Genomic DNA, 12,237 nt, shown 5'->3' on the forward strand with positions numbered 1-12,237 from the left:
GAGATATTGAATATTATGGTGTTTTTATAGATAAATTGTCTATTTTAAAAGTTTACATGAATACACCAGAAATTTTCCCTAAAATTTAATCCTATCCAACCGAACACCCTCGATATGTTAATTTCATTGTGCAGGTTCAGATGCTGCCCCATTTCCCCAATATGTCATCTAAAACACCTTGTTGTAACTCCACTTATTGAAATGATACATTCTACTTTGCAAATTAATTACAATGTTAAGTAATTGCAGCATCTATTGAAATGATATAATGATATAGAATAATTTGCTAATTAATTTAGTAAGTTTGCTTTTTGCACAATTTTGCTAATTTTTCTATATCAGCAATCGCAATTAATGTAAGAGAGAATATCATATTAACAATTGTACAAAATAATCTGCTCCATGTACTGTTATTAAGACAATTGCCATATATATATAATTGTAAGAAATTGAACTTCTAGGGTGAAAACGGAGCGGATAGTGGTAAAATCATATTTATATTTATTTTTTTATTTGGCGGATATGGATACGGAATGGCTATTAGACAGATACGGATCCAGATCATATCAGATATTTATTAAAATAAAATAAAATAAAATATTAAAGTTAATATTTATCTAATTGTAATAGTGAATAACATATAATTTTTATAATATATATTAACATATATGTTATATATCTAATATTCGGATATAGATAATTTAAAGGTAAAACTATATCAGTATCCTTATTTACACGGATCATATCTAAATTTTCAAATATGAATTGAATACGAATTGGATATTATCCATACCGTTTTCACCCCTCAACTTGCTTGCTAGCATTCCAAAGGGTGAACATGGAAATAAAAATTTCATGGAGGGTAATTAAGGAAATATTGTGAGATAATTTGTAGAGGTGCTACTTTTACCCGATTACCTGGATCCGACCCGGAACTGACCCAGATCTGATTAATATGGATAGGGTATGGTTTAAAAAAATATAACCGGTTAAATTATGGATATGGTTACAAAATTAATAATTTAATATCCAATCCGGATCCGAACCGGAACCGATACTGTAATGGGTAGGATATGGGTTTCATTTAATTATCCGACCCATAACCGAACCTGACCCGATACCCGTATAAATACCCAATAAAACATATATTAATAACTATTAATATATAAAAATATAACTTTGCATATTAATTTTTGCATAAGTCGTGGTGAGCCCAGTACTTTTTTTAATATGAGAAAATAGAATGCAGTGACATATTCGCTATGTTTATATACATAGATGGGTGCCAAATTTATTCCTTCTATAACAGCCGCATTAATTTTTTTAAATAAAATTTATTACTATAGATATATCCTTCAATATTTGCCTTGATATCCTCTGCATAATAATGAAAATTTATTGCTCTCATTGATATGTCATTTCTACAAATTATTAGTATTTTATTCATAGATTTTTTGAACTATAGAAAATGAAATCGTCATCTCTAATATTTTACTTTTTAAAAATTATATCTCTTCTTCAATATTTTTTTTCAAAAGTTATTTTCTCTCCATCCTTCTGATTTTTTTATGACATATACCCGCTCTAGATCCGGAACCGCCCCGTATTCGAACCGGACCCGATAATCTACAAACAAGTTATGGGTATATATCTACCCGGATCTGAAATATCTACGGGTAGATAGGTACCCGGATCCGGACCCGACCCGAATTGAAACAGATAAGTGTATGGATCAAAATTGGGACCCGAACACTTTTAAGATACGAGTCCAAATATAATAGTATCCGGAACCGGAACCGACCCGATCCGATAGCACCTCTAATAATTTGATGCCGCTTAGAGAATAAGCTAAGAAAGAACGGCGGCTGATAATTAATAGTGTGTGAGTCACGCCTTATCTCATGACACCTCTTCAAATATCTGAATCTGCTACGATCCTAAGAGGATTGTAGGGTCCTAAAATTTCAAATCCATCCTTTCATTTTTTTGCGTTGTACGAATTTCTATAAAAGTTGTTTTATGCACGAATCTCAAAACAAAAATGAAAGGTTGGATTTGGAATTTTAAGACCCTACAATCCGCTTAGAATTGTAGCAGATTTATTTCCTACGCTAACTTAAAGCCTAAGTCACAATCTCCCTATTTTATATTTTCTTCAATTAAAAGTCAGAAGCTCTCTTGAATGCAGCAATGAAGAAGCATTTTGCTTTTGCCCAAGAAACGTTTGCGGCGGGGAGCGAGTCTCGTGGGACACGTATCCTCTGCATTAACGTACCGTTTGAGTTAATTTCTGAACCGTACGATCAGAATTCGGGCCAATCCGGCCCAAACCTATAACGCACGGGGCCCTTTAATATTAGTACAGATCTCAATCGGACGGTCTACATTTTAACTCAAAATTTGAGTTAATGCAGAAGATATGAATTCGAGTCTCGTGACCCTTTTTTATGCTGACGTGGTCAATCCCCATATATGATAATGACATTCATTCTACCTACAATTATACGAACCATGTTTCGGGAAGAATGTGGAGACTACACCAGGCAAGAACCAACATAGGTGATTAGAATTTAGCATCATTTTAGGTGAATTAATTCACTTATGTGGCTATGTTTGACATTTTTTTTTAACTTCTATAAAACACTGTTTATTTTTTATTTGTCATGGATAACCAAACAATTTAAAATTAAATCAGACAACATGGTACTTTTTTTATACAAATATACACGGAAGATATTTTTAACAACTTTTTTTGGCAGTTGTCAAAATATCAAATGAGGGGGCGGTTCCTGATTTTTTTTTTTTTTTAGAGGGAGGCGAAAAAATATTTAATCGATTTTAAACCTATTAATTAATTGGATACTTGATAAAAAAAAATAATGCTTTGATTTATTTTTTCAATGCTCTGACTTATAATTTCTGATTCTTTAACTTATAATTATAATTACCAATCATAATTCAAGAAATTAATTTTGATTTTAACCGTAAATTTAACTCAAATTACAAATTAAATGTTCAAAGAGGACAAACAAATTTTCAGAGAGACAAAATCGATCGAAACCAATAAATCAGCACTACAATCGCAACCCCCCAGATACAACTAGGTCCACCCCTGATTAAATGGATATAAATTACTATAGTTCTTAAAATGGCACCTTATTTCTTTTATATATAAATTGTGTAATATGAACCATCCAAATTAGATTTTTCATAAATAAAATTTTACCAATATTATTTTCGTGTTAATTCCCTTAATAGTAACATTAATTGCAGAAGTCTAATTTTGTGTGGTTGCTTTATACGATTCTATTACAATCTCTTTCTATAATAATAAACTTGACTACACAAACACAATATTTCTTCCTCCTGCTATAAATTTGAAGTTTACTTGAACAAAAAGTAAGAGATAGGACTAAAAAAAACAAGTCGGTTACGGAACTTAAAAAACTTTCCTATTTTAGCACACAGAAACGGGCAAATAGAATTGCAGCACAAGAAACGAGGTTACTTGAGGGGCATGGAAGTCAATTCAGTTGGTATTTTAAGCCGACCATTATGGACCACCTATACAGTACACACCTAATAACCTATAAATATCAGACTGCGTACTTTCTAATTCAAATTCTCATCTTTCGTTTGAATGCTGTTATAACCGTTTCAAGCTCCCCTGTTCCTCTCTCTCCTTTGCACATTTGCTCGGAATGATGAACCCAACCGACTTACCTTCCCAACCAAAGATTAGATCTTTCAGCAAAAGAGGTGATGTTTTATCGACTATTTCATCCCCCCTCAACCTTATTCAAGAGTTTAACAACTACAAGAGCAGCTCGGATCCTTCCAGGTTCCTCTATTTTGAAAATGGGTCGTGGTTTGATTTTGCACGAGAGGTGTTTGACAAAATGCGAGATGGGTTTTTGGATGGTAAGTCGACTTTTGAAGTATCAATTGGTGGGGCTTCGTGTATTTTTGATTTCCTTAGGAAGGTGAAAGTTGATTCGCAAACTGGTACGGTCAATTCAATTGCATGGATTGATATCACCGGCAAGTGCTTCTTCCCACAGGTTGTAGTGGACAGCTCTACCATACCCGAAACTGGTATCGAAGTTAGCAATGAAGAGGATTCGGATTCAGATTTTTCCTCCAACTCAAACTCTAGAAAGAGAAAGAGGGATACACAGGTTGATAGCTTTGAGGAGTGCACTGACGAAAGTCCTGATGTTTCATCTGGTACCATCACCAGCCACACTCCCAAGATATGTAAATACAACAACTTACAGGGTCCAAGATTGGAAAATGCACACAAGGTAGAGAAGGAAGACAGGTTGTACAAAGTGGTGGAGAAGCTGTTCCTAGCTGGCATGGCACGATCTTCTGTGGCGCCACTTTCTGTAGAAATCACTGCTGTAAATAAGTGTATGCAAGTAGGTCCTGAAGGAAGTCTCAGGCTTAAGGCATTCCAGTTGCTGGTCCAGGAGATGAAATCACTTAGAGGAGAGAATTGTGTCAAGTATGGATGGTATGGGGCAAACCCGACAGATATCGAGTCAGTTTTAGGGTTTGGGTTTGGGACAACGAATAGCGGGTTATTGGGTACCCAGGCACATGGTATGGGTGTGCATCTCACGTCGCCCCATTTTCCTTATGATAGGTATGTTTATTTTCTTCTAAGTCCTTGCATTTTATTATTTTTCATTTTGTTCCCTTGTCATGGTTGTTTAATGCATTTTCTTGGTGCTGTTATCTTTATCTGAATCCATCCAACAAATGAGAAAAACATGTGTAGCACTTCACTAATTAGAACAGGAAGTACATGCATGATACTTTAGGGCCTTAGCGACCTTTTATTTAATCTGACCTTTTTTTTTTTTTCTACAGTGCTATGATGGCCAGGGAAGATGAGAAAGGAGAGAGGCACGTGATATTGTGCCGAGTGATAATGGGTCGGCCTGAGCAGGTCGAAGCAGGTTCAAACCGATCACACCCAAGCAGTGCCGAGTACGATAGCGGTGTAGACAACCTACAAAACCCAAAATGGTATATTGTTTGGGGTACCCACATGAACACGCATATTCTACCAGAGTATCTCGTGACCTTCAAGATCTCTAAACCTAACAATAGTAAGTAACTAATTACTCAAAATCTAACTTTTTCATTGGAATTTATTGTTTGTTATTACATACTTTTGATGACAATTAATAATGAGATTATTTTTCTTATATTGTAGCATCTTTGGGGCCTAAAAGAGTAAAGAAGCCAAGTTTTGGGAACACTTCAAATAACCTTCAATTTCATTTTCCAAAGATGATATCTGAGATGAAGCAATTTCTGAACCCTAGCCGCGTTCAAGCCATTCAGCATTCCTATAATCTCTGGGAGGTACATCACCGGATTCTCATTTCCTACTGTATAGTACAATCTTATTCTTTACAGCTTAATCTTTTAATCTTTGTTAAATCCCAAAGTTGTTGTAGGAAAGTATTTTTCTTTATTTTCAAACTATCTACAGCTTAGAGCAACCGATAAATTAAAGTTTGTGGGGCTTAATTGAAACAAATACAGGAATTTAGGGGCCAAAAGTTTATTATCTTATGTTGAAGAAATATCCTCATTTAATTGGATAATAACTTAATAAGTTATCTTTCTTTTTTTTGAAAGAAAGGATAATAAGTTATCTTGTAAGGACAAGCATGAAATTTGCTAGTGCTGTGGTTTTTTTTTTATTTACATCTATTGTCCTGTTTTAATTTTCAGGAAGGAAAGATGAGCAAAGAAGCTTTTATAAGATTTTTGCGAACATATGCTGGCGACAAGCTGCTGATCACAGTTATAAAGAAAATCAGGGGTTACTAGTGTAATGTTTTTAGTTACAATTTTTTTTATGAGATAGTCATAAAATATAAAACATTTCTGTAATCTCTTTTTCTCAATTCTGCTAGTGTTCTTTTGTTTTTGTTACTTATAGAGAACCAAGGAGAAGAATCCTTGAAATGCTTATGTAGTGACATCTTTCAGTATACATGGAAATATGGAATATATAGTAGTGGCGTTGATAGAAAAATCTTTTGCCTTTGCCATTGTGCCCATTTGCGGGTGTGTTTGTGCGTTGTGTGTGTTAGAAACTGTTTTAACTAGCTATATCGTGGTGTTGTATATTAATATGCATTTATGCTGATTCCAAAAACCCTATCAATCGACTTTCTATCGGTACAGGAGAATCTATGAGGTCTTTATTTTTTCCTACCTGGTTCTTAAGAATGAATTCCATCATTGAACTTTTCTTTCCTGATCGAGTGAGGCTTTTAATTGTGAAATTTGGTGCTGTCGAAGCTGGTACTGTAACCATACCAGTCCGTGTCATTTGATTTTTTCTTCTCCTTTCTACTAGTCAAATAAAGTAAATATCAAAATGCTACATGAATCAATTAGTAGGTAGTTCTCTGTAATACTGAAATCAGGGATTACTGTTGGTGCTCTTTATATATAAGTTCAAAAGGTTCAAAACAAAATTAAAAATCTTGATCCGTTGATGTAAAGTTCATCTTAGCCAACCCAAAGGAATCAAGAAAGGAGAGACCAGAGTTAAAGAAGACACCACATAATATGATACCTTCCTTTTTGTAAAATATATTTTTAGAGTTCAGTATCTGTAAATTTAATTAAGATGAAAGATCTTATTGTGCAATTAAGATGAAAGATTTCTAAAATGCATTTGGAGATGTCGCTTGGTGAGTTGGTGATTTTGCAGTCATTGACTAATATATATATGAGCGCATACAAGTAGCTCTTATTAGTCATATATATAAGCATAACTCTTCTCCTTCATCTGTGCTTTGTGCTTCGAATCTAGACACTTTAGCTTAGATACTAAGCTAACTCCTGAAAGGCTGAAACCTTAAAGAAAGAAAGAAAAGAAAAGAAAAGAAAAGAAAAGAAAAGAAGGGAGAGGAGCAAAAGAAAAGATGAAAGTGAGAAGGGTAATAGCAAAAAGAGCTCAAAAGAAATCTAAAATAGTATACAACTTTCAGTGTTGTGGGGGTGCCTGGCCTAGTTAAGGGAAAACTTGATGTGGTCTGACATAACTAACACTTCGTGACTTAATTGGTCACATCACGTCACGTCGGAATCGCCTCTTTGTCCTGAGTCAGTTCATCCCCTTGTCGGTGGTCGGACTCATCCTCTGACAGAGCTTCTTCAATCAATTCGAGTTGATTTTCAGCGGATTTGTTCAATTGCTGACACAGAGAGCATTGTGAAGTCATATGGAGTCTATTATTGAAGATCAATTTTGATGTTCAAACAATATAACCATGAATTCGACCTAAGGGGTTTATATTCAAATTTATTGAATTTATGTTCAATACATTTCATGCAATTCCTTGTGAAATTAAGGCTTAACCAATCTGGTTCCAGGTCTGTTTAGTGTACATGAGTTCCAGCCAATTCAAATCAAGTGCTAAATCTCAAAGAAAGAGAGATTTTATGATTATCTGGTTTTTTTTTATAAAAGAATGGAGTTAAAACTTTCAATATTTATCAAAATCTGAGATTTTAGGCAAATCAGTACAGCATAGATGTTCTAAATCATAAAAAGAAGGTGAAAATGTGCGTTTATAAATTTATAGACTTTTATTTGAATTAAAATTCGGTTTTTCCAATCTGGTCAACCGTCAGTTGACTATTTCTATTTATTTTCCAAATCCAGACTATTTTACTTATTTCTCCCAATCTGTTAATCCAGAAATTATGAATAATTCAGTAAAAATGCATCTATGTTTTCTTCATATGCTGTATAAATTTTAGGAAGAAATTCAAAGGAATTTATTATTAATGAATTTTTAAAGGTTGAAGGGCATTTTGGTCACAGAAATGAGCAACATGGGTTTTGTTTGATTATTTCTGTGTACATTTTGGATTGTGCACAGGACAGATGCTAGTAGGGATAAAAAGTAGAAAACACATACTTAACCTGACGTATCCGTGATAAAACTGATAACGGCGTGACTAATTTCCTTTACTACCTGAGCCTGAAATTTGTAGTTTTGCAAGAGGTAGGTTACTGAGGATTTGGAATTCTGAGTACTACCAAAAATGCTTTTAACAGTTTGTACATGAGCTGGTATTTGACTTCACACCTAACATTCATGTTGAAAGGGACAATTGACAGATCAATTAAATTACCATCTCATTTTTAGGAATGAACAACTTAAATCCACATATGATGCCATAAACTCATAGTGCATAAAACAAGCAACGTTACTATTAAAATGTCATAACATATAATTGAGTCCGGCTAATTTCATAACGTTATAATTTCAGCCTAAATTATAATAAGTTATTTTTAGCAATTTTAAAATCCAAATAGTCGATCTGAACCGCTCAACAAGACTTCCATATTAAAATGTGTTTGGAGATCAAATTTCATATTTTTTTTTTTTAAATGTTTGTACTATTTTTTTTAGATAGGTACAAAATCATTGTTTTGAATAGTTCAAAATTATATGAAAACAATGATTTTGTATCTATCTAAAAAAAATAGTAAAAAAAAAAAAAAAATTCAAAAAAATATGAAATTTGGTCTCCAAATACATTTTAATATGGAAGTCTTGTTGAGCAGCTCAGATCGACTATTTGAATTTAAAATTGCTAATAATGATTTATTATTACTTAAGCTGAAATTAGAACGCTATGACATTAAACGGACTCCATATAATTTGCACTCATACATAATTTCATCCGTTTGGTTTAAATTCCCTGTGGGTAAAGATTTTAACATAACAGTTTCAGCTTCATGCAGCACACCAACGAGTGCGTATCCTCTGAGATATCTCATATTTTGCCACGCCACGCCACGCCGTGCCGTTTTGATTCATGTTGCGTTTTTAATTTTTATTTTTGCATTTATGTTGCTGTTCTTTTTATGTTCCTTAAAATAGACTTTAGCTATTTCCTTGCACTTCTCTAAAACAAGTCATTTCCAGAATTTTTATTTATCACACCAAATTAACTCTTTCACTTCTAATGTTCAAAATTAGCATGGTATTGTCTACCAAACAATAAAAGACTAATTGGTACAAATAAAGGATGAAATACCTACCTAATTTTCAAGTATGGTCCTAGTACCGATTTGAGTGTTTTTTTTCAAAAGAATATAAAAAATAACTTTTTAAGGCAAATGAAATCTTAAAAATTTATTCAGAACCCTTTTGAAATTTCAGGGATTTTTAACAAAGCAAATTACACAAAAAGCACAAATCATACCAAACTATGAAATGAATCAAGCACACACAACAAATGCATACATCTTATCATTGCAGCATCTGTTCCAGAAAAGAAAATCTTTCTTTCCAAAGCCATCTTTTTGGTTCCCTTACAAATACACCGAAAATCTAATCGAGTGTCAAAACTGTGATTTGCCTTCTTAAGGCCTGCTTCAATTTAAATAGACATAAATACACGACAAAACATAACATCCTAAAAATTAATTACGACCAAAATTTAGGCACCCAGAGGACCTTATAAAACTACAAAAATGCCTCATGAGAAATGAATGCCTGACTTGTTAAAAAGTGAGAGCAAGTAAAGGAAGTCGACTTGCGTGAGTTTAGATGCTCTCTTATCCGAAAAGTCGCCTTGTTGCAAAACCCCCATCACTTTTTCCTTAAAACTTGTCAAGTTGTTCGAGGAATCAGTCTCCATTTCTTCATCTTCATCTCCATTCTCTCTCTCACCATCGATCATGCTGATGTCATCGACCATGTTAGCCAACACAGTCACATCTTCAGAGACAATCTCATTTTCCTCAGCAATTGCCTCAGGATTTCCCGAAAGTCTCAATGACTGTATAGCAAGTCAAACAAAAGATACCAGTCATCCACAGTACAAGGAAGGATATCTCTGGTACTTGCTGGTTAACACCAGCTTTTAATACTAGCACTGACTGGTACAAGTATGAGAAATTCCTAATTTTGAAGAACACATGAAATACTTTTCTAATTTATAATTTCATCTGATGCAAATATACGTGACCAGTATCAGTAAATCAGTACAGACATACTATAAAAGAAAAAACTGTAGAGTTTTATAATTTCTCTGGTACTTGCTGGTTACTACCAGTTTTTAATATTAGTACTGACTGGTACAAGTATGAGAAATTCCTAATTTTGAAGAACACATAAAATACTTTTCTATTTTATAATTTCATCAGATGCAAATATACGTGACCAGTATCAATAAGTCAGTACAGACAAACTATAAAAGAAATACCTGTAGAGTTTTATAATTCTTCTCTAGGAGAGCAAGGAGACTCTTCTGCTTAAAAATGGCACCAAGTGTCTTATTCTTCCTGTTAAAACAAAGCCTGACGAGGCCGTCCCACTCCTTGAAACTGACAGGTGGGAGTGGTCGTCTGGGCTCAATGCGCACCACAGAGGAGTCAACCTTTGGTGGTGGTCTAAAGTTGTTCCGGCCAACTTTCAACAGGTGAGATACACGTGCCAGGAGCTGGGTATTGACCGAGAGGCGGCAGTAGAGGGAATCACCCGGGTTCGCTACAAGGCGCATCGCAAACTCTCGCTGGTACATGATAACAGCACATCGAAATGCGGGACGGTGTGAAAGAAGCTTGAAGGTCAAAGGAGATGAGATCTGATAAGGAATATTAGCTACGCATATGTCGAAATACGGTAGATCACATTTAAGAACATCTCCTTGGATTACCTGACATGGTTAATAATTTACACAAATCAACCTTAGTTAAATTAAAAATTGTAATAACAAAAGGTAGAATAGATACCTTAAGGCGGGTAGCATAAGGAGTGCCTTGAAATCTCCTATTGAGCTCGAGAACCATACGGGGATCGAGCTCGACCGCAACAACCGACTTGGCACATTCTAGAAGCTTCTTGGTGAGGTTTCCTGTACCAGGACCGATCTCAAGCACCACATCCGTGGGCTTAATGCCCGATTTCTGAACGATTGAATCAACGAGCATGGGGTTTTTTAGGATATGCTGACCCTTGGATTTTTCAAAAGGGATGCCACCTCCTCCGATGCCTTGCATGTGTTGCCGCCCCTTCTGCTTCTGTATCTTGCCTCCCGCCATCGTCTATTTCTTTCTCTCTAGTTTCAGCAAGACGGAGGCGTCGAAAATGGAGCAGCGATTGTTAGGGTTTTGGAAGGATTTAATCGAGAACGAAATAGTATTCAGCAGCTGCAGCTGAGAACGAAAAAGGGAAGCGGCGAAAATGGAACAGGCTTTATTTCACAAAGGCCCATTCGATGGCCCATGGGCCGCTTTAAGGAATATGTCTATTATGAGGTTCGTATCATACAAAATATTGCTTTTGTGGTTAATTTAGTTATCCAATGGACCGGGAGCTTGTAGCAATTGATAGCATCTTATCTTGAAAAGGGCGGTGGCGGTGCTGCCGTGCTGGAATGAGTAGAGGACGAGGATTCCACATCCACTACCACTTGACTTGTGTTCATATATAGTGATATATATATATATACTAATATACATGCTCTTTCTTATTCCAACCTAGCTACCTCCATCCTCCAATCCCATGCAAATACAAATGAAGGGGTGCAATTTGCCAAGGAATATTATTCTTCTAGTACCAAAGATCAAGCGGAATCTGAGATTGAAGAAGCTCATTAAGTTACTCTAATGTAATTTCTAAAAAAATAATCGTTTTTGAAAAAAAAAAACAGGTAATATATATATTTGTCCATGGGGATGAAATATATATATTTTTTAATTAAACAAATTCAAAGAAATTCGGATGATCACAATGAAAAATATAATATAAACAAATTAGATAAATTAGTTTTATATCATTCGGGTGGCGTATTATATTTTTTTAAATGGATTTCATTTTACATTTAAAGCCACTATAGAATGTTCAAGGCATTACAATTTACAACTATGCATTTTAAAAAGAAAACTTAAATTATTTCTAATATATTTGAACACTTTTTCTTAAGTTAGTCATTCCAATAATAATATGGTACTACAAAAATATTCTAATTTCTAAAGATACTAGAAACGGAGATATGTAGGGATGCAAACGGATTGGATACGAATCGGATAATGGTAAAATCATATTTGTATCCATTTTAATTTTTCGGATACAAATACAAATACAGATATAGATATCCGCTTTTTATAATAGCGAATAACATAATTTTTTTATAATATATATTAAACTATATAGTATATATTTATTATGCGAATAC

General features: G+C 34.3%; 2 protein-coding genes across 2 annotated transcripts; one reads left to right on the forward strand and one right to left on the reverse strand.

The window, feature by feature from the left end:
- Positions 1-3,614: 3,614 nt before the first annotated feature.
- On the forward strand, positions 3,615-6,067 carry LOC144571916 (putative inactive poly [ADP-ribose] polymerase SRO3). The gene is made up of 4 exons (XM_078321312.1): positions 3,615-4,648; positions 4,876-5,117; positions 5,225-5,376; positions 5,752-6,067. The coding sequence occupies exons 1-4, from the start codon at positions 3,702-3,704 to the stop codon at positions 5,848-5,850; spliced, it is 1,440 nt and encodes a 479-aa protein (XP_078177438.1). The 5' UTR covers positions 3,615-3,701; the 3' UTR covers positions 5,851-6,067.
- A 3,251-nt stretch (positions 6,068-9,318) lies between these two features.
- DIM1A (Ribosomal RNA adenine dimethylase family protein) lies at positions 9,319-11,225 on the reverse strand. The gene is made up of 3 exons (XM_078321321.1): positions 10,793-11,225; positions 10,264-10,716; positions 9,319-9,837 (listed from the first exon to the last, which is right to left on the reverse strand). Exons 1-3 carry the CDS (start codon positions 11,099-11,101, stop codon positions 9,535-9,537), a joined length of 1,065 nt encoding a protein of 354 aa, XP_078177447.1. The 5' UTR covers positions 11,102-11,225; the 3' UTR covers positions 9,319-9,534.
- Between the last annotated feature and the right edge of the window lie 1,012 nt (positions 11,226-12,237).

Source organism: Carex rostrata, chromosome 2, assembly GCF_964058835.1.
Source record: "Carex rostrata chromosome 2, lpCarRost1.2, whole genome shotgun sequence".
Lineage (NCBI taxonomy): Eukaryota > Viridiplantae > Streptophyta > Magnoliopsida > Poales > Cyperaceae > Carex > Carex rostrata.

Coding starts and splice junctions, on each gene's coding strand:
- LOC144571916 (XM_078321312.1), top strand. CDS start 3,702: ATGATGAACCCAACCGACTTACCTTCCCAACCAAAGATTAGATCTTTC. Junction 4,649..4,875: donor CCCCATTTTCCTTATGATAG/GTATGTTTATTT, acceptor TTTTTTCTACAG/TGCTATGATGGCCAGGGAAG. Junction 5,118..5,224: donor GATCTCTAAACCTAACAATA/GTAAGTAACTAA, acceptor CTTATATTGTAG/CATCTTTGGGGCCTAAAAGA.
- DIM1A (XM_078321321.1), bottom strand. CDS start 11,101: ATGGCGGGAGGCAAGATACAGAAGCAGAAGGGGCGGCAACACATGCAA. Junction 10,717..10,792: donor CTTATGCTACCCGCCTTAAG/GTATCTATTCTA, acceptor TAACCATGTCAG/GTAATCCAAGGAGATGTTCT. Junction 9,838..10,263: donor AGAATTATAAAACTCTACAG/GTATTTCTTTTA, acceptor CTTGCTATACAG/TCATTGAGACTTTCGGGAAA.